The sequence below is a fragment of the Seriola aureovittata genome, chromosome 10 (genome assembly GCF_021018895.1).
Source record: "Seriola aureovittata isolate HTS-2021-v1 ecotype China chromosome 10, ASM2101889v1, whole genome shotgun sequence".
NCBI lineage: Eukaryota > Metazoa > Chordata > Actinopteri > Carangiformes > Carangidae > Seriola > Seriola aureovittata.
In genome coordinates, this window is record NC_079373.1 from 1,231,663 (window position 1) to 1,254,479 (window position 22,817).

At 38.5% G+C, this 22,817-nt stretch overlaps 1 protein-coding gene across 8 annotated transcripts in view; it reads left to right on the top strand.

Annotated features, from left to right (window-relative positions):
• Positions 1-2,593: 2,593 nt before the first annotated feature.
• Positions 2,594-22,817, top strand: part of ppp6r3 (protein phosphatase 6, regulatory subunit 3) — a 31,680-nt gene continuing 11,456 nt past the window's right edge. For 3 of the 8 annotated variants that reach the window (XM_056388403.1, XM_056388404.1, XM_056388405.1), the window contains exons 1-18: positions 2,595-2,792; positions 7,373-7,543; positions 7,694-7,927; positions 9,197-9,383; positions 10,250-10,387; positions 10,941-11,006; positions 11,392-11,504; positions 11,895-12,008; positions 12,719-12,845; positions 13,133-13,285; positions 14,226-14,375; positions 15,000-15,064; positions 15,350-15,465; positions 15,739-15,824; positions 16,575-16,661; positions 18,198-18,295; positions 21,657-21,711; positions 22,161-22,291. In XM_056388403.1, the coding sequence (XP_056244378.1) occupies positions 7,701-7,927; positions 9,197-9,383; positions 10,250-10,387; positions 10,941-11,006; positions 11,392-11,504; positions 11,895-12,008; positions 12,719-12,845; positions 13,133-13,285; positions 14,226-14,375; positions 15,000-15,064; positions 15,350-15,465; positions 15,739-15,824; positions 16,575-16,661; positions 18,198-18,295; positions 21,657-21,711; positions 22,161-22,291 (1,913 nt within the window). In that variant the 5' untranslated portion in view covers positions 2,595-2,792; positions 7,373-7,543; positions 7,694-7,700. Of the gene's footprint in view, positions 2,793-2,935; positions 2,954-7,372; positions 7,544-7,693; positions 7,928-9,196; positions 9,384-10,249; positions 10,388-10,940; positions 11,007-11,391; positions 11,505-11,894; positions 12,009-12,718; positions 12,846-13,132; positions 13,286-14,225; positions 14,376-14,999; positions 15,065-15,349; positions 15,466-15,738; positions 15,825-16,574; positions 16,662-18,197; positions 18,296-21,656; positions 21,712-22,160; positions 22,292-22,817 lie in introns of those variants that run through there. The other 5 variants (XM_056388401.1, XM_056388407.1, XM_056388406.1 and 2 more) reach the window with 4 other exon arrangements.

Sequence of the window (22,817 nt, forward strand, 5' to 3'; positions counted from 1 at the left end):
TGCTTGTCGAAACAATACAACAACACAAAACAATACAAAAGTACATACAGTACAAAGTTCTGTCTTGTTTTGCCACTTGTTTTATCTGCTAGCTTAATATCTGATAAACCCACAACAAGGACAACCATCACTGCAGCTCTCCACTGATCTGGGCTTTATGGCAGAATGTCCATACGAAGCCTCTCCTCAGTCAAATTTGTTTAAAAAAAAAAAAAAAGAGCACCTAAAGGACTCTAAGACTGTGAGAAACAAGACTAAACTAACTGAACTGTTTGGTCTCAATTTTAATAACCAGTTTTAAGCATCATGTCTGGAGGAAACCAGACATGATGCTTAGAACTGATTGTTCTTCTGGAAGATCTCCACTCAGGATCTCTGGAGCTCAGCCAGAATGACCTCAGGTTCTTGGTCTCCTCTCTTCTCCCTGATGTCTCAGTTAGTCCAGGTCCAGCTCTAGAAGAGTCCTGGTTGTTCCAGACTTCTTCATGTGAGAATGATGGAGACCACTGTTCTTCTCAGGAACCTTCAGTGCAGCAGAAATGTTTTTGAGCCTCGACACAGTCCTGTCTCTGAGCTCTGCAGCAGTTCCTTCCTCCTCATGGTTTCTGCTCTGATCTGCATTGTCAACTGTGAGACCTGATATAGACAGGTGTGTGTCTTTCACATCATGTCCAATCAGCTGAGTTTACCAGGTGGACTCCAGTCAAGGTGTAGAAACAGAGATGATCAGAAGGGACCTGAGCTTAACTTAGAGAGTCATAGCAAAGTGCCTGAAAACTTATGTCAGTGTGATATTTCAGTTTTTGCTTTTAAATAAATTTGTTTTGGCATTGTGATTTATTAAGCAAAGATTGATGAGGGAAATTTTTTTTTATTTTAGCATAAAAATGCAACATAAAGAAATGTGAAAAATGTGAAGGGTTCTGAAGACTTTCTGAATGCACTGTACCGCACAGATAGCATTTAGTCACTCTTTTGCTTTGGCCTTGTGTGAAGGTGTTATAGCAGCCTACAGTCATCTGTGGCTGTGGCCAAATGCATGCATAAAGTTTTGCGTGATAATAAGGAAGAGAATGACACTCTGCGATTCAGACATTTCCTAAATGTTAATGTGCCAATACAAAAATAAAATACACATTGTCGATGAATCCCAAAGCTCAAGTCTTTGGAGGATGAGTTTCAAGTCAAGTCTTAAGTCACTGTGTGTGCGACTTATAGTGCGACTCAAGTCCAAGTCGCAAACTCAAGTCTCCATCTCTGAGCAAAAGGCCTTTTTCAAAGCAGATTTTGACATTTGGCATGTTACATAAAGGAAAGCACAACATTAAAGATGGGTGATTTCCAGCTGCTTCAGTGAAACTGTAACTGAACAGATGACCCTTAGTTTGAGGATGTTTTTCAGCCACATCAGATGTGCAGTCCTCGTGATCCATGAAATGCGCACACTTACTGCCAACAGAACACTTTTATGAACTTGAACTGGACTAATGTTTTGAAAATGTGAGAATGATCAAGAAGTACACTGCTACCCTCCTAAGACCATGTTTTCTTTAGTGTTTACAAAAAGTGATTGTATGAAATGGTAGTTAATGTATTCAGTATATCACCGCAACTTTCCATGCACAATCTATAAGTACATTTATTCATTTGGCAAATGTATTGTCCACGGCAACAGAAAATTACATATTAATATCTTATGTCACTACGGAAAAAGTTATATAATGCTCTCTTTAACTGTATGATGCCAGGTCCAATAGACTGTTCTTCTTTTTGTCATTAAGATTTTGTTAGCTGCACTCCAAATGTCTCTTCACATTGCCTAAACTGTTCAGTAAAAGAAGAGATCTGCGTTGTATGAGAGGTCATCTGTATTGACATCTCTGACCTGTGTTTAACATTGTATTGTACATTCTATATACCGGTTTATTGTAGAGCATGGAAGTTTATTCTTAACCTTGTTATGTGTGACAAAAAAATCTGAAAAAAGGGTAAGCATGTATCTTATATGTAGGCCTACATTACAATAGGTTTTCAGTTGTCAATGATTTTGTTTATTGGCCAGGGCAAGAGATGAAGTACTGCCCGGTGTGTTTACTTGGTTACACTTGCCCTGTTTGCATTTACTTTGGAGACTATAAGCCAAAACTGAAAATCATCTCAAAATACTGTATATATCTTTGATCCATCACCACCATCAGTAAACTGGGCGTTTCTCAACGAAACAAGGGCGTGTTCGAACTGTACGAGTATGTTCGATTTAAAATTCAAAGCAAACGTGCGGGTGGGACTAATGTTTTACTTTGAGCGAATTTCACGCAAATCGGAACAAATAACAAACGAGATAAACTGGAATGAATTCCTAACTTCTTACGTTTCTATCGGGCTTTTGCTAAGTTTGTAAAATAGAAGAAAGACTATAAACTCCGCTCTTCCGAGCCACACAATATTCGCACTTCGCTTGGATGACGCCTTGAAGTGGCACGCTCTGTAGCCAATGAAAATTCAAGGCCTGGTTTGAGCGATGTGATTAGAACCAATAGCTTTGCTGTGACTGTTTGAGTGACAGACACTGCAGCTGTAGTGGGGGAAGGGGTCGCTGAAGTTGACGGAACCGCCATCTTGAAAAGTGCCCTCCGATGATCTACCTTTTCGCGCCTGTCACAATCCGTTTTAAACGTTGTATTTTTCCCCCCCGGAATTGCTTGTTATCTCTGCGTTCGTTTTGTCAAGGCCCAGGGCTAATGGCAAGATAAGCCACATGCTGGAGACTCGCCGTTTACCGTTGTATATCGGTAAGTACACTTGCCAGCCCATGCACTTGGTTGGTGCTGAAGAGACGATTAGCCAGTAGTCTTCTGATAGCCGGCTAACGTTAGCTGGCTAGCAAGAAGCATACTTGGCCATCTTAACACTGCTGTCAGACACTCTTGGTGTACCTCTAACAAGGACAGGGGTGACGTTAACATTACATTTCTGTTCTAATTGGTATCGTGAAGCCGTAGCGTTATTTAGTCGGCCAACGGGTCAACTAGTTAACGTTAGCCCTAAAGCTCACTGACACCGTTCAATAAGACGTCGTCTCTGATATTAGTTTGATCTCGACTTTAGGAGACCAGGTTAGCTAACAATAGCTAACGATAGCTAGTGACGTTAGCTTGTTTGCTTGAGCCGGTGTGTTTCTGTTGCGTTAGCGGTAACTGTTAGTCTGTTTTGGGCCCTGGTATGTAAATGAACTGACGTTACTGCAAACGTAGAATTTCGACAGCAAAACGCAAAAAACGGTAGCCAGTCGTACCTTATATAAGGCAGATAATAGCCTGAGTTATCAAATGATCGCCTCGCGTTTCAACCTATGTTTATCCAAAATAAAGCTATCTCTAACGTTCGCTGAACCCAACGTTTAACTCCAACTATAAAATAGGGCCATCATGTGTTTTTAAGGAATGCTGACTTTGCGTGCGGTTGGTGGAAAGCTGGAAAATAGTATAACTAATGGCCATAACTTACGGTGACCACTGCATATTGAGAGAAAGCTGCGTCTTCAAGCTGCTTAGTCTGTTGTTTCGGGGTTAGCACCTGAAAATTAACGTAAATCTTGGTGTATAGGCTATGGCAACTTTGTTGATTTAGGTAAGGAAACGCCGTTGTCTTTTCTCTAGGGCATGCACAGACTGCGTAGATTGGGAACTTAACACTGGTCAAATTGACCTAAACTGCCATTAGCTGTTCAGATCGATTTTGTTTGGGTCTAGTGGCAGCGGCCGGTGTACTCGGCATCCCAGCAGGAACGTTCCTAAAGCAGTAAAATTTTGTTTTCTTGAGGTTGTGCTTGATTGCCAGGACTATTTTATTGCCTCTGACCTTTGGTACATGTGTCACTGTTATTTTGTTCCGTTTAGGAGCTAATTAAAGTTTCACCATGACAAGGAGGCCCAGACTTTGTATGATCCTGGATGTATTTTATAGTTGTAATACTCAGCTGTTGCTAAATTAATAGAAATATAAAGAAAACGCACAACTAAAAGCTTAAACAACACAACAAGGTATGATCATGACTAGCCACATTTGAGTTTTTCAAGTAGTTTTCTCACAATAGGTGTTTATCAAACACATTTGCTGCAGTCTCTTGGTACCATCTATTTTTTCTAAGTAAGTGGACACGTCCCCCTCTTTCCATGCAAGAAAACAAGTTATTGGGAGAAATCTGTTTGGCAGAAAATCTGAGAGGGACTTACACACATTGTTGCTAACATGTATGACAGCTGTTTACACACAGCTGGTCCGGTAAAGGGTGGTAAACTAAAACTATTATAATACTACTACTATACTTATACATTGTGTAAAAGTGAACAATTTCTCCTAACTCCTACAACATTACCTTCCCTATCCTGTCTATTTTTTATGCTGTCTTGTAAAATATCCTGTTAGAAAGTTACCTGATTTAGCATGTACATGGCCAAGGAATCCAGAAGAAGTCAACTAGTTGTGTTAACTAGGATATACATAATCCTTAACTCTAAGGAAGCCATGCTTAGTGTGAATTATTAGCTCCTTTTATACAAAGATCCTATAGCTATATTGCTGTTCAGTTGTTTACACTGAACCAAACAAGCTGGCATGTTCCCACCCCAGTATGTGATTTTAGATAGCGTGCTGGTGTTCTGGAATCAGGCATGATGTGTAACACAACAGCATCTGCATCTGTCCCGCCATGTCCCTTTACACAGACGTTGATCTAGTACTGTGACTACTCCACTGCCAGCTTAAAGGCAGAACAACAATGCCCCTCCAGTCTGTGTTCATACCTTTTATCCAGAATGGTGAAGCAGAATAAAGACTCAACATGCCCATCTTGAACAGGCTGTGTAAAAGAGGCTATTGTTTCACCGAGTTTAGTTGCTTTGACTTGTGTTGCTGCTTTCAGCATGAAAATATTGTCATTAGAGACAATCTTTGGATGGGATCACAAATGCTGCGATGCCCATCAACATCTAACCTACCGGTCAACCCATGAGAACTCAGTAGTTGTTACTACATTATTATATGAGTACTCAGTAGTTACTGCTACATTATTATATGAGTACTCTGTAAACATAGGTCAGACCATACGGGTGATAAAGCAATGTATCCCTTGCCCCGTTCTCTCTCTCTCGCTCTCTCACACACAGACAACAGACACGACTGTCATTATTGGACTGGCTGTCGGGAGCACCAGAAGAACTCCCGCTGACGGATTGTCAAAAATGAAAAATTTAAGCTCAAGAAATTTGATATTGTCCATATTTTTACCTTTTGTGATATTAATATTGTACACATGCACTTGACCTGTCCTTGCAGTGTGCCTGTGTGCAATGAGAATGTGCTATGTGCATGTGCTGGGAGACTGGACCCAGGAAAAAACCCTCAGTAGATCAACCACAATATTTGTTTGCCCATATAAGAGGTGCGTACATGTGGAGCTGTTGTGAAAGGATGTAGACAGTGGCCCTGTTCAGACCTGGTATTAACAAGCGTCTTCAGTGATCGGATCACAAGTGGTCAGATATAAGTTTGTCAGTTCACACCTGGCTTTAAAATTAGTCTTCACATGTGTCTCGATTGACCACTTATGATTGTCACTTTCCTGCTTTATATGCAAATAAACAGGTATGTGTTGTTGTTTTTAGCCAATCAGACAGATGAGTCTGTTGTCTGTGTGTGTGAGGGAAAGAGTGAACGGGGCACGGAGGGGTTGAATAAAGTAATGCATTGTGCACAGGTCTTACAATGGAATACAGTTTTATTCATTTGAAATAGTAAAATATTTCCCTTCATTACGAAACTGTGTTGGGACTTCACTAGAGTAGTTGGTCCTTCAGAGTGGTCCAGGACACGTTCACACTGCTAAAAGAATGTGGACACATGTGGTCCAGACCTCCTCTGAATGTGGTCTGAGTGATTGGATCTCAAATGTGTCCTCAATGCGTCATGGTTGCGTTCATACCTGAACTTAGAGCTGTCCACTTGTGATCCAATCACCTGGGACGGATGTTAATATCAGGTCTGAACAGGGCCAGTGTCTTACCAATTATAGCAGAAACAAGCAGCAGAGCAAGCAAAGAGCCTTATATAGCAGATATTATTAAGTGCATGGTTTGACTCAGGACATTACTGGAAACATGAATAAACAAGCAGTCAGTCTGTCTTATTGTTATGAAGACCCTTCATTTTTTCAGGTTTGTGGGTTTTTGATAGTATGCTGGCGTTCAGCAGTTAGGCTTGATGTGTAACCATGTGGGCTCTCTTTTTTCTTTTTCTTTTTTTTCTTTTTCTTTTTAAATATGGATTAAGGCTGGGACGATTATCCGACGTAATTGACGTTGTCGATTATAAAAATTATTCGACGTGGAATTTTAGTGTCGACGCATCGTGTAAAACCACACAGGGTAAATGTTCATAGAACAAAACCGGAACTTTTTAATGGGACCGTTTATATCCATCGTCTTTGGTTTACCCGGATACAAGCGCAGCGCACGGACTGGGACAACGCAGTGACGTAATTGAAGTCATTGACTACGTGAATGATTTGCGTCTGTGTAATCTATTTGAACAACACGGCGGCGTCTACCAGCGGTACGACGGAGCGTGTGGAGCAGCACGCGGCAAAAAAGGCTCGCACACGGTCCTCCAGAGTTTGGGAATACTTTAATCTTGACACCAACAGTGCGGTAGTCTGCAGACTCTGCAAAGTGCATCTGGCATATCTCTCTAGCACGACACTCATGCACGAGCACATAAAGAGGAAACACCATGGTGCATTGAGTCAAGATGTTGGACGGGGCAAATTGTTATATTAAATGACTAACTGGAAAATAATTGCAATAAAATTACTGTTAGGTTAATAAAAAAAAATAATCGCTAGATTAATCGTTTAAGAAATAATCGTTTGGGACAGCCCTAATATGGATATTGATCCGTCACTGACTACCTCCGCTGTTGGCTTAAAGGTGGAACAACAATGCTCCATATTCCGTATTCATACCTTTTATATACAGAATGGCAAGGCAGAATAAACGCAAACATTGTTTGCTATAGTTTCAACTGATGCTTCTCTGTGCCATTATTTCAGCAGTCGTAAATTTGTTGTATTGTAACAAAGTAAAAGTCTAGTGTATCTGCATGTGAAGGAGCTGCTTCACTGAATGGTGCATTTATGAGGAGTACTGGGTGTTGTAGGACCGTAGAAACAAAAAAAATGCTTATGGGTTGTACTTTTTTTTATTTATTTATTTATTTTTTAACTACAAGTAACAATCATAATTTCTGTAATATCCACATGAAAAGCAGTGTAACATTATTTTAACATGTCTTATTCTGTTTCTCCGCCCCACAGGTGTGTGCTGTTGAACTGCTGTATGCGTGCTGTTTGTCAGTCTGTCCATAACCGCTGTCTGCCTGCCTGTCTGTCCATTCGGCTAGCCTGGAATGGGCCACAACTCTCAAAGAGTAGAACACACCTCTTTTTAACCTGAGCTCTGCCGTCTGGACTCCAACATACTCACAGGTAAGCTGAAGAGACAGCTGTTAGTCATTACAATCATACGTTATATTCCTGTCTCCTCTGATTGAAGGACCCCATCTTGCAATGAATTTAATGGCACATATTAATGTTGGTTGCACAAAATGTATTTAACTTGCTATTTGATCTTTTCAGAGCCAACATGTTCTGGAAATTTGACCTCCACACCACATCCCACATTGACACGCTGCTAGAGAAGGAGGATGTGACGCTGACAGAGGTGATGGATGAGGATGACGTCCTGCAGGAGTGCAAGGCCCAGAACCACAAACTGGTTGACTTCCTGCTGAGACCACAGTGCATGGAGGATCTGGTCACCTTCATCACACAGGAACCCAGTACTGATGTTGAGGAGAAGGTTAAATACAAGTAAGATAAAATGGTGCAAGGGGTAAGGGTGAGCAAAATGAAGGTCCTAGTTAGTTCCCTTTCAAGAAAAATTAGCAATTTCAGAAACACATATGTAGACACCTTTCTAAGGCCCACTTCTCTCTGTGTGCTCTATTGCATGTATTGCAACCTTTAACCTTTTATCCTTTATTTGTTACATTTAGCATTAATGATTTTACAAGCTCAGACAACAGAGCAGAACAGTGGGCATTTGCCTGGAGGATTGCACATTGTACAATTAAATAACACACTATAAAACTTTCAAGTTATGGACCAGATCTCTCCAGTGCACATTAAAAGCATTCTGGCAATAGCATAATGTTTAAAAATATTAGATGGAAATGCCTGCGCTACCAAAGCCCCTGTTCTCTTTTGCCCTTTTTATAAAGAACTTTGGGGAATCAAGTGGCCACAGGAACTAAAAAAGGAACTTAAAGTCTCTTTTGCACATTTCTATTGTTTCCCCCACAACGAAAGTCCACAAAACATTTTGTGTATCTCCCAGTTGGAGTTTTGAAATTTAATTTTTCTGTTGTGTTAAAACAAAAAGAAATTTGATAATATAGCTGCAATTTGCAGGTTCTAACCATTTTCAGCAAATATGATAGACCATGCATGTGGCCTTTTGGGCTCAAAGTGCTTCCATCTTTTTCCCCAAAGATAAATAGAAGCTATGCACCCAGACTTATGATGATTGGACAAATCATTAGTGAGTTATGGCCAATTTCCTTCTAAGGGTGAGCCCTTGTGAAGTTAATTGGTCAATATCTTGAAAATTTAGTAAGATATCAACAAGTTTAATGCAACTTTTGATAAGCAATTGGTAGCAGGCAGACCTACAGTTTAGGAGATGTCAGAAATGTGTTTTCAAAATGATGGAAAATCCATCATGGTGGACTTCATGGTCCAAGAGGCTTTTTTGTAGAGCACACTGAGCTGTAGATGTGAGTTAATTGTGAAGTCAATTGGATTGGCCTTTCAAAAATTGCATGTTTCCAAGGTTCAAATTTCACATTGGTATTCAAACTTTTTGTATTCTTCATTTATTTCAGAATTTGAAGAACAATGTAGTTTACAACATGTTATTTGGTATCATAGTTGATCAGATCCATGAAAATCTCTTACCTTTAAAATTTGACACCAGGGGCCACACCCAGCCACTTAGTCTAATAACTACTCTTGGCATCTCTGAACATTTACCACAGCATTCTAAACAAAACTCTAAGGAGCAACTTTGTTGTCTTCCAGGTATCCCAACATATCATGTGAGCTGCTTACATCTGATGTGAGCCAGATAAATGACAGACTGGGAGAAGATGAAAAACTGCTGATGAAACTTTATGGCTTCCTCCAGAATGAGCCGCCTCTCAACCCGCTCCTGGCCAGCTTCTTCTCTAAGGTCCTGTCCATTCTTATAGGACGCAAGCCTGAACAGGTGAGTTGGTCAGAAGACGGTCTTGTATTTCAGAATGGGATGCAGATTGTCATCATGATTTTTCACAGAAAAAAATACCAAAACAAAATAATCAATAGTGATCAGGTCACATGCTCTAAATGTTTTTTTCACTCTAACAAAATATTTTAGAAAAAGTACTTTTGTGTTTGTCCCAGAGGCTGTGTTAACTTGTTGTTTTTCATTTTGACAGACAGGGTCGTAAAAAGTCTGTCATGATCTATTATTATTCATTTTAATTATCAATGATAATGTGACATATCCTATTTAATAGTATTTAATTTTCAAAAACAACTCAGATTATACATTTCTGAGGGCGGTTTTGCATCTTTGCCTCAGACAGATGACTTCTCATGGCTGTTTTGATTTTGTTCTTAAGGGTGAACACACGCTCTTCTGCCACACTGGATACTAGAATTATCTGTGCCACTTCAACCAGAGTTTTGAAGTTGGGGGAGTCATTTCTCCCAGGGATTACCGTTTCCATTTCAGAGTCCATTTCTCACAGGGATGTGATCAGAAGTCGAGAAGACTCTCTGATGGGAAATTTCCCAATCCTGCAAGCACTCACTTCACCAGGAGAAAATCCCTTCTGCACCAAGGGCGCAGCTGTCACTAACACACTGTCAATACCCTGATTGTAAGACGAGGTAGTTTGTGCAAAATGGAAAAGGTTTGTGTGTCTGTCTGAGTGAGCGTGACGCCACAGAACCTGCCATCTGACTCTGCTCTAATCTGTCAAAAAGACAGAAGACCTTTCCGTCAAATTCAAAATAATCGGTCAATGCGACCCCTGGTTTATCCTATGTAAAGATTTTAAGGTGTGTATGGTTTGTTTGTGTTTATAGATAGTGGATTTTCTGCGAAAGCGGGAGGACTTTGTAGACTTGATGATCAAACACATTGGGACATCTGCCATCATGGACCTGCTGCTCAGAATGCTCACCTGCATTGAACCACAACAGCTACGACAGGATGTTCTCAACGTGAGTAGCAGGACAACACTCTCTCTTTTGTGCTAAGAATGATCTCTAGCATCTGTTTTCACTTATCAAGTCATTTAAATTGGACCATAACAAAACAAAAGAGCAGCCCAACAAATTCCATGTTGCTCATTGTGATGTGGCATGACTCAGTTAACCTTTGTGGAAGACTAGTGTCAATTAGAATCATGTACTTTACAAAAGACAGTTCATGCTGCTAGCTATCACAGACACATCATCATGAAGCCTTTCTACTTGGACAAGCCCAACAGGTCTTGAGATGCCATTGGTCTTTGTTTGTGAAAATAATTACGGCTATCCACCTTAAATTGTTTCTAAATAAATTTCAAAGGGTTAATAAAGTTTGCAGTCACAGCAGTATGGTGTAATAACCAGGAATTGCTTATTTGGTTCACATGCTCCATTGGCAAGAAATGAAATTTCAGGACTGTTTTCTAACGATTATCTAATACACAGAATTTTACCACCTGCTTCTTGGTTTCCCTCTGAATATTTTGTGCCATCCTGATCATCTCTGCTCTCTGTGCTCTTCTAGTGGCTAAATGAGGAGAAGGTAATTCAGAGACTGGTGGACATGGTGCAGCCTTCTCAAGATGAGGATGTGAGTTTCTTCCATTGGCCATTGGGATATTATCATCCTCTGTGGGCTATTGATGAACCTGGGAACTTTTTTTGCTCTATTTAAGCTTTGAAAACAATATGTATTAAAGATAATTGTTGGAGAATTTGCATGCACTTCTACATAAGGATCACTTCACTCAAATTAGAAAAAATATCATATAGTTATTGAGCCCTGCAGATAGATTCCATTTTATTTTATCATTCTTAATCTCCATCAAGATGGACACTCTTGCTTATTGTAAACCTGTTCAGGAAATATAGAGACTTTGATTGGAGGATTAGATATGCTAAGTTTCAAGTGGGTAAGACTAAAGGTTGTAGATTTATGGTTTATTGTCTCACTTCTCCTTTTTGTCTTGACACAGAGACACTCCAATGCCTCCCAGTCACTGTGTGAGATCATCAGACTGAGCAGAGATCAGATGTTCCAGGTCCAGGGCTGTTCAGAGCCTGACCCACTTCTGGCCACACTTGAAAAGTATGTATCATTCAGCCACAACAGCTCTTATAGCCATGGTTAATTTCTCTGGTGTGTAGAGACCTTTGACCCCTCCTAAGGTACTGAGGCTTATTAAATGCTCCCTAGGTTTTGAATAGGATGTTGGCTGAGGCAGTGATAATGTTAGGTTAAAAAATGGGCTAAATCTAAACTTGAAAAAAAAAAAAAGGTTCTGATTGCTGTAACAGTGACTTTTCATGTAGATCAGAAAAATAAGTAATTTGTTTTTTACTTAACCACCAGTTTTGGTTTTTTTGGCTGTTGTCTTTTTTGCCTAGTAGGCTGTTGAAAACACATTCTGTGTAACTGATGTGGCAAGTGACTTTGAGTCTGTTTTCTCTTCATCTTCATGTCTGTTCTCCTCCTCAGGCAGGAGACAGTGGAGCAACTGCTGTCAAATATCTTTGACAAGGAGAAGAATGAATCTGCAATTGTCAGTGTTATCCAGATCCTCCTCACGTTGTTTGAGACAAGGAGACCAGCGTACGTCATGTGAATTCTTAACTCTCTTGATATTTTATTTTGACATTGGATATACAATAGTTGAAGAACACGAAATGAGGGCAGAACACCTCATATAAAATTAAAAAAAGCCCTAGGGTGAGAGATCAACTACAATTACGGCTTTTGTTTGTACATTAGTGATGGAAGTCACAGATTTTGCAGTATATTGTTAAAAGATGATTTTGGTTTGGTTCTGATTTTCATAGTTTTGTGCACGAGTTCTATCTGCACTGATGAGTACTCACCAAACTTATTGAGACCGGGAACATGGCAACATCACTACAACAGTATCTGATCAAACAGGTTATAATGAAGCAATCAACAGTTTATCCAGATTATTTAAACCATTTTACAGAAGCAAAACTCCAACTAACCACATCTTAAATTATTATTACTGATAGAATTGATGACCAAAACCATCTGTGTTCAAGTTCAACTTGAAAACACCGTCCTTATACCACCACCAACACAGTTGTTATAAATGAGTTAACACCTTGAAAATTAACACATACATGCTCAGTTCACCATAGAGTGAAATAATAACACCAGTCTAACTACCCCTACCACCAAAATTAGCACAAATGTTCACAATATTTTGATGGCTCTTCAGAATCAGATTGGTAAGTCACTTCAGTCTGTGACTGAAGTGTTTGAGCTGGTTCATTAGATGTTGGCTTGCAATGTTGTAGGTTTGAGGGTCACATGGAGTGTCCTCCAGGGATGTCCCATCCTTCATTCTCAGTCAACCACAGCATCCTGGAGGCTGTGAGACCCCGACTTAAAGACTTTCACCAGCTGCTACTGGAACCCCCTAAGGTATGAACCAGACCAATAGCTGTGAGCGGTTTTAAAATGACAATCCTATCGATTGTCAGCTGTTTCTAGTTTAGTTTGAAGTAGTGTGTTTTATCCAATGTTTGTAAAAACAGTGATTTTCCTGAAAATATACAGTTTGTTTTAATAGTGCTAGTAAAAATTTTGCTTAGAAATCAAAACATGGTACAGTCACAGAAAAAGGATGTGACAGGGTTTTCTACACTAAGTATATAGTCTTTAGTATGAATACGTGTATATACTAAGCAGTGTTTATTCTCCACCAACAGAAGAATGTGATGAAGACAACGTGGGGGGTGCTGGACCCCCCAGTGGGCAACACCAGGCTTAATGTGGTCAGACTGGTGGCCAGTCTGTTGCAGAGCAACACACACAGCATCAACACAGAACTCATTAACCTCAACACGCTGGAAGTCATACTAGTGAGTACCTTTTGTATCTTCAGCCCACAACACTAACAGAGCTGAGCAGTTAGAAGAGATTGATCTAAGATCGTGTTGTATACAGTATGCTCAGTGATATTTTTCTATAGTTCATGTTTTGTCTTTTTAAACCTCCATGCTGGTGACACCCGTGGCCAGAGGCATTATATGTTTTATCTTTGTTTTTATATTCTATATGCAAAAACTTTATAAGATTCATTAAGGGATTTGAGAGGATTAGGATTTGATTGAACCCCAACCATAGTTATGAGCATATTGCAGATGTATGTAAACAAATTCAAGTTACAGATAAAGGCAAATACAGTTATCTCCCTTGAAAGCCATACTAATGAGAGATAGGTGGTGAGAGGCTATCAGTCCAGAAACTACAATGGGAATTCTGGCTCTCATTTCCATTTTCTCTGTTTATACTGTTATCTTCATTGACATTATATGCTGAGATGTGCAGAGTGCTAGTAAGAGCTTTACAACAGTGTGTAGTCAGTCCAGTGGAACTTGGACTCACCTGGATGTTAAAACTATAATAACCACATCCATATGATCTTGCTCAGCAGTTTCTTGGTTTAACTTTAACCTGCTGTGTTTACTGTAGTTATGTATATACTTGGTTTTATAGACCAGTTATAAAATACTTTTTCAGGGTTAATTGCTTTTGGTTTTCATTGGAAAGTGGTTCAGATAATGTTAAACTGTAAATTGATTTAAAACTGATCACAGAAGTCTGTGGGTCAAAACAAGGCTACATTTGTCACTGTGTGACCTGAACCATTTTTTTTCATACTTTGATTGGACTTGAACTAGAAAAACAAGAACCATCTTATAATTACATTTTCTTCAGTATAGTGTGGAAACAACAAACAGCATTAGACACTCGAAACAAACTAATATTTCTGTTTTCATGTTTTGTTTTGCTCTACAGGACATGTATTTCAAATACATCTGGAACAACTTCCTCCACATTCAGGTGGAGATCTGCACAGCCATGATTCTGGCTATGCCCCCCGCCCCCACTGATGTCCAGCCAGACACAGAGCAGGAACATGCTAGGGAAAGCATCCTCATCAAACATGTAAGATTAGAAAAGTAGAAAAAAAATATTTTTCACAGAGTTTTACTTTTGTAGCTGAACTGCAAAAGTTGCTGTATTTTAGCAATAACACTGGCTTTACATTGGTAAAACATACTAACATGAAGCAAAATGTGTTACAGCTGAACATTTAATGTAAACAGAGTTGACAAATTTCCTGACCAAATAAGCAAATGCAGAACTGAGTTGTTCTTACTAGGGATATCACAGGAACCTCAAATTTATCTAAGCAGTTCAAAGACAGAATATGAAAATGAAAAAATGTTACCGTTATCATTTGTGATCTGCTACAGCTGACATCTGTTGTAGTAACACGCCACATGGGAAAATCTGGTATTGTGACATCCTTAGTATTTGCTGTACAATTGGACAATTACAATGGAGAAGATAGTAACCCTTATGTGACAAGTAAATACTGCATCACATTTCCCCAGGTAATCTGGATTACCTCAGGCATAATGTGTTTGTTTCCATGCCTGGGACTATATATATTTCACTGTTTTTTTTTTTTAATTGAATATCAACGTGGGCGCAGCAGCAATATGCACTATGTTGTAGCCACACTGAAATACTTGTATTTAATTTTCTTATGTCTTTCTCTACCAGCTGTTTCAAAAGTGCCAGTTTATTCAGAGAATCATAGATGCCTGGAGCTCCAATGAGAAAGAACAGTGAGTATTCTGCTCTGCTGCAAGTGAGACCATATGTAACTTTGTCAGGTGGTAACTATGTTTTATTGTGTTGTCATTTGCTGTAGTAGAATAGAACACACTGCAAAACCAAAGGTTCTGTGCTCCTTTATCATGTAAATTACACAAGTGTATTAAAATGTCATAAGATCACTGCTGGTCGTGGTTCAGAGTAGTTAAGAGAGTGATTCTTGGCTTCAGTGGTCAAAGTCAAAATAAATCAAATTTAATGATAATGGAATGTCTTCATGTGTTTGTGTGTTTTAGGGCGGAAGGTGGTCGGCGACGAGGCTACATGGGTCACCTCACCAGAATAGCCAACTCTATAGTTCATAACTGTGACAAAGGCCCTAATGGACCGCAGATACAACAGCTCATCTCAGGTAAGGACTTGTATCTCTCTAACGTCACCTGTCCTGCAAATAATCTTTATCTTTGAGTTTCAAACATTGACCTCTATTTTGTGTTGTGTCAAGTCCTCACTTTGGTGGTAACCCGATGGAAGTCTTCCTGTGCTATTACTTAACTCAGTGGTTAACCTGTTTTATCAAAATAACTAATGGCATCTGACATCAAGCACCATTCTTTAACAGTTTTGTTAAATATACAGTATATAAGGGTGGAGTGAGTATGAGCTGTGTTTGTGTCTGACACAGAGCTCCCAGCAGAGGACAGAGAGAAATGGGAGGCCTTTATTTCTGGGCAGCTGGCTGACACAAACAAGAGAAACACTGTCGACCTGGTGAGCAACTAAAATGAACGTTGACACTGATGTCAAGTTTTTATTTTAATACATGTTGGCTGTACCATGCAGTTATTAAGACAGTGAGATTTGAGTTTTTTTTTTTTTTTTTTTTATTGTGTTGTTTCTGTAGTTCAACCACATTGGATTTGAAATGAAACAGTGAGTGAGTTGAACACTGTCTACACAGGAGGTGTAGTGTGAGCAGCATATAAGCAGAGTTGCAGCAGCAGCTTCACTGCTCTGTCTGTGCCCACAAAGGGTGCATTCAGCCATAGCATTAAGTGTTGGTCATCTGCTTTTTGGCATTGCTTAAAGCCTAACACAGTCACTGTAGTTACACACATAAAATGGAATAGAATAGACTTGAAGTGTAAAAATATGCTTTGGGTTGTGTTCATGTGTGTAAAGAACGAGTCCTTATGTGGCCAGAGTAAACAGATGCATTGATTAAAATAGTGTATGTGTTCCGAGAGACGCACGAGAGAGGGGTGACAGAAAAACTAAAAAACCTGCTATGTACACAAGCCAAAAAGTATTGTGTTTTCTTCCCAGATCCTGTGTTCCAAGTACAGATCCAACTCAACACTTGTTCAAGCTTAATTTATCATGGACTTCACTGTGTATTTTCACAAAGATTTAGACCAGGGTGGACTGCAGCACAACAGCAGTTATTTTATTACACCATGAATGGACAACCAGTTCTTTGGACAGACTCTTCTCTTTTTGCTAAAGTGAAATTCTCTTTAGGTGAACACACACCACATCCATTCTTCCAGTGATGATGAGGTGGACTTTAAAGACAGTGGCTTTCACCAGGACTCCTCTCTACAACAAGTAAGACACACACACACACACACACACACACACACACACACACACACACACACACACACACACACACACACATACACACACACACACACACACACATAAATGCATACATGCATACAAAGCAGACCCATAGCCACACAGACCTAAATGATCTATGAATATTCATTAGTCATTCTATGTCGGTCAGAAACAGAAGCTCTAGTTTTGCTGTGTCGGCTTTTCTTTGGAGGGATATAGACATCTAATTCATGGAGGTAAATCCTCAAAGTGGTGTAGGTGGACAATATTGTCTCATCAGAGTTGGTCAGTGTGAGACAGTTTATTACAACCAATTGCAAGAATCAGTCTGATGTGGACAAAATGACTTTTAACCAAGTTTGTACAGAAAGGGACTCGTGTCAGCTTTCCTCTAAAGCTCCACAAAAAGATGTCAGTCATGATCAGACACAGATGCCTTGGTGTCATTAGAGCCCACCTACCTTTCCCACAATTACAGTATCAGTTACACAAGATTTTAGCTATGGCAGTCCCAAAGAGCAATAATGTGAAGGAAATTATGTATGGGAATCGCTTAACCTTTATTTAAATTGTAGCGCCTCCCTTGTGAGGTGTTTCAGGGACATCTGTAAATTGCAGCTACAGAAAATAACCAGAGTTACACTCTCCCTCTCAACTCCATGAGTCTCTGCATGCACATTAGTCACATGCGCCTCCCACCACCACAAGTAAATTCTCAGCCATTAGTAAACACTGTCCTCTGTGTCTAAAGAAGAACTACTTTATTTTAGAGAAGTTCAAACCATTTATATTTCATACAGCTTAAGGTAATTAGAAGTAAATAATTAAATAAATAGTTTGTCATAGAAATAATTAAATACCTAGAATGAAATGAATAAAGAATGAAATCCTTTTGCTTGTAAATGTCTCCTTGTATTTCTTTTATTCAGGAAAACACATTACTCAATACATTTTCTTCATGCCCCTGAAGTTATGTATATGCTCCAAGGTGCTCATTGGGGACAGAAGTAAGCTTCAAGCCCTGTGGCTGATAACGCAGTTGACATCAATGTCGTGGTCACTGAACAAAATCGCCACTCTGTAATATACATGTGTTTTCCTGGAGCCCTTGTCATTGGTTGATTGAGGTGTAACAGCACATATGTAATGCCTAATATCCTTAAAAGTTCAACTTTTTTCACCTCATGCTTTGTGACTATGGGTCATGCACAGTAACAAGCTACAGAAACATCTCTGTACCCTGTTTTGAATTAATTTACTCAACTACTAATGTGATTTAGGAAACTTTACAGTTACTGTGAATAGAATACAATTCACTTTTTTCTCAAGTAATATTTAAGCGTTTTGGCATCTGATTGTAAATGCATGTTTGTGCTTTTTTAGCTATTAACCTGTGTAGCCTACATGTTATAAATTCTTTGTTGGTATATATATATTTGCTATGTATCTGTACTGCAAGTAATGACCAGCTTTGTGTAGAGCCAAGACTATATCATTATCGTTGGTCTTGGGTTTTGCCAGGCCTTTTCTGATTATCAGATGCAACAAATGACGTCCAATTTTATTGAGCAGTTCGGCTTCAATGATGAAGAGTTTGCTGATCAGGACGATGTTGTGGAGTGAGTACTCATCCTGCATGACTAGACTTCCTGTCTAAGTATTACTGTGTAACACTGAAGGGACAGGGCACTTATGACTTTAAAAAGCTGGCAGGGTGGACTTGTTCATTTATTTGCATATAACTTTAAAAGAGAAAGCTTTTCTAACTTCTTTATTCTCAGTCCCATTATTACGACGTGTCATTACACGTGTTTGATTCCATTCTTGTTGACACTAAAATCTGAATGCCACTAGATGTCTTACAGCTTAATTTTGATATTGATTTCAAAGTCCTTCTGACACCTTAAATTTCCAGTTTGCTGCAGAAAAAGGCAAAAAACCATGACATGCTAACAAATTCAAACTAATGCCATAGCTCCCAAAATATGCCCTATTTATTTAAGAAATGAGACCATATCCAGCTTTTTTTGTTGTTGTGTGCTGTCCCTTTCTACCTTCCTCAGGGCAAGCTGGTTTTGGGGGTGTAATCTTCTGGTTGTGGGTTGTTGGAGAGCTGGTAGTTGATCAATGATTTAAAATGTGTGGTTCACTTTAAACAAACAGCTTGTGGGATGATGGAGAGCATTTTCATTTGATGTAGATTTTGAGCTTTGCATTATCAGACTGTTTGTCACAAAAAAAAAAATTGGGCCACATGAAATAAGCAATATACCAATACAAATGTTCAGAATATCTCCTGACATTAATTCTTTAAGTTTTAGTTGTTTGATGAAATAAGTTCAAAAGGTTTGATTAATAGAACATACATGCATTTGTTTATGAAGATGGGAAGTCTTCTACTAAAATGCTTTCACTCAATAGTAAATACTAGTAATAAGTAATAACGGTTACACTTTATTTGGATGGTCCTCCTGCAGAGAGTTTTTAACATTTCATTCATCTTTGAACATTCAAATGCTCAACTAATGTTCAACAATGTTTATACAAATATTCAACAAACAATTAGTAAACCATTAAATGGTTAAGGTGAGTGAAACAGTTGAATTGATAAATCTCAACTAATAATCTGTTGAAATGTTACAAATACTCTGTAATCTCTCTGTAGGCAAACTATCCAAATAAAGTGTTACAGTAGTAACTGGGAACATTAAACAGCATCAGTAAGGCTCCAAAAACAACACGAGGGGTTTTCTTTTAGCAGAAAGAGGAATGAAAAGATCTGTCCTAATTGTGTCAGTAGTGCAAACAACTGTGTTTATACAGTTTTATATATATATATATATATATATATATATATATATATATATATATATATATTATATATATATATATATATATATATATATATATATATATAATATATATATATATATATATATATATATATATATATATATATATATATATATATAGTTCTGGAAAAGAAAATGCATGAGTCACAAAATTTGATTAAATCTCTGTTGAAAAAAAAATGTAAGATTGTTAAATTTGTGAAATTGAAGCGAGTAATTGACAGAACTGCTGTATTGGTGCTGTGCTCCCATTCCACTTAAGTGTAAAGTCTGTCTGGTGGTCTTCCCATCTGTGCAGTCAGGATATTTGGAAAGTATCTGTAGCCTTGTGGAGACTACAAGGAGAGGACTTGGTTTTTCCCCAAGGCCTGAACGATTGTACACTGGACATCTTTTGCACCACTGATGTCCTTTAAAAAGAAAACACATCGTTTACAGGTCAGATACCTACCAGTTGTCATGAATGCACAAGTTGGAAGGTAAAGTGGGATTAGGTGAAGAGTAATTTGGGATACAATTATTGTCCTTACTATATTAAATATTACATTTTGAGTATTGGGGAATAGTAGTAAGAGTGGTTAGATGAAGGAATTCCAGACTTGGGGTTTGTAGGCTGGTTCAAGCTCCTGTCCAGGGTGGGCAGATGGTAACGGAATTGTTGCGTTCATGTGTGGGCAGGTGGTAATTTTACTACTGTTAATTGCAGCCTCATTTACTTGTTTCCTACTGGAAAGATGCTATAGGTGACTAGAATGACCCTGATCTTAATGACAGAGGCTAATTAAAAGTCTTAACATCTTAACAGTTCTTATTAAAAAGGAAGGATTTTTACCATAGTCAGATGACAAGCTTTATTAATTTAAACAATGGGTTTCCAGTGCTGAGAGAGTCCTAGGTGTGTTTAGCTGTCAGTACAAAAACTGGAAGCAAGGGGGAACTGCTAGCCTGGCTCACTTAATGTGAATAACGTACTGTCCTACCTTGTCCATCAAGAAGTCAACAAGTAATTGCCCTTTAATCTGTATTGTCAAGCCTTTTAGCTGTAAAAACTTTACATTCACACCTGGATGTGGTGAAATAAATATCTTAACTCGACTCTGGGACTTCTGACAGATGAATCATGAATGTGTAGGAAGCCGCTCAAGTTTCTACACGTTAAACAAGATTGAGTGTGCACATATTAGGCATGCTACCTAAACATTAATGAGGATGAATGTTTGATACCAGTAAAGGAAGTTTAAATGTCAGACTTTTACACGTAAGACTAGTATTGCTACTAATGTAGGCAAATTGTATGGATCAGAATTTATCAGTAATAACATACGGCATTTGGCATAAAAGAAAAAAATATCTATAATATAACTGAAACAATTTGTCGAATAATGGATTGTATGACCGAAAATATATCGGCACCTATTTTGATTATTCATTGTGTAAAAATTAAGGTTTTTCGGTTTTTTCATGTCTTTGTTTGTAAGAGACTTTTTGGTGTTAGACTTTTGAGCAAACAAAAAGAGATACTTGAACACACCAACAAGTTGTTGTCCTAATCTATGTACTGCTTTATGTATGTATGAAAGGAGTTGTTGTAAGGTGTATTTTTCACCCCTGACAGAGTAAGGATCACAGTTTCCCTCTGTGTCCAGTCTTTGTGCTAAGCTGGGCTAAGACTTGAGCTTATATTAATGCTGTGGGACTTTGTGTAAGATGGCAAACAGTTCCCCTAAATGATTGAACTTTCCTCTAATTATTGATGTAATATTTTAGATGTTGGATAAGGAACAATATCTGGGGAAAATAAGCAACATTTAGAGTGACCGGTTTGGCTGTCGTATAAAGGTGCACTGTTTCTCCTACTACCTTCCTATGTATGCTTTTCTTAGTTTGACCAGTTCACAACACAAAACACGCATGTAAAGGAACAAAAGTGTCTATCTAAAAACCTCCTTCCTCAGCGCTGTCTTTACATTACCATGAACCTGGTGTGGGACAAGAATAATTTTTAGTTTTTCCTGCAGTATTGAATATGAAATGTGACAGCTGTGTGCTAGAGCTTGTCTGCCTGTGTGTATATGTGGATGCCTAACGACCCTAACTAAACTAAACTCTGTTCTCTTTAACATTGCAGTATTCCCTTTGATAGAATATCAGACATCAATTTTTCACTGAATACAAATGAAAGTGTAAGTACTTTGATTATTAATCTTGAATTCATCAGTTATTGAATGAGAGGAGAAAGTGAAATTCTCAACAAATTAAATGTGTTGTTAATATTACATATCTTATATTTCCTGATATCACTGTAATATGACATTCATGTAGAAGCAGATTCCACAAAATAAGATAAGAAATTCAAACTCTTCCATAAAACAAATGTATGGCAGCTGTATAGAATACAAGGATTCATCTTGATAGAAATGCAATTGAACCAAAAGCTGAGCAAAGCACAGTGTGAGATACAGACATGGATGTGCTGTCATTTTTCTCCATTGAGCAGTAAACATGTTAATGTCTGCTTCACGGCTGAGTGGCTTTTGTTCTGTAGGATCCAACCCTAGTTTGTATGTGCAAGTACTATAGATGTAAACTGTTCTAAGTGTGTGTGTATGTTTCGGTTTCTGTTTCTCCCCAGGCGAACATAGCTTTGTTTGAGGCTCGCTGTAAGGAGAAAATCCAGCAGTTTGAAGATGCTGGTTCAGATGAGGAAGATATCTGGGATGAAAAAGATGTCACCTTCGCACCAGAGGCTCAGAGACGCCCCAGGTCAGTTAAACACACACACGCACACACACGCACTGAGATGGTTTGTTTGTGAATAAACTCCGATGTGACTTCTACAGCTTCAAGGCCATCATCCCTCTTAAAATTGTCTGTACTACCAAACATGCAGAGTTAATTATAAAATGTGAGCATCTGCAAAGTCATTTAACTGTAAAGCATCAAATGAGTAAACATGAGCACATTGTGTGTTCTTCTTCAGTTCTTTACTTCTGAGTTTTTAAGTTCAGGAGTTTCTGTGTTGGATGTTTATGTAAAGGATGTTTTAAAATATTCTGGTTGAAGAAATGTTGAGACACCCAATAGTGTATTTGGTTAATCTATCATTGTTTTAATATGTCAGTTACTGACTGTCTGTCTGAAAAGCTTAAAAAAAACTTCCTAGAAAAATGACCTTAATATATCCTCTTTGCTTTTCTAAGCATTTCTAGTAAACTGAGTAATTAATACAAGCATACAACAACTGTTAAAAACACTGAACATTTTTAGCATATGCCTTAATAGCCAAGCT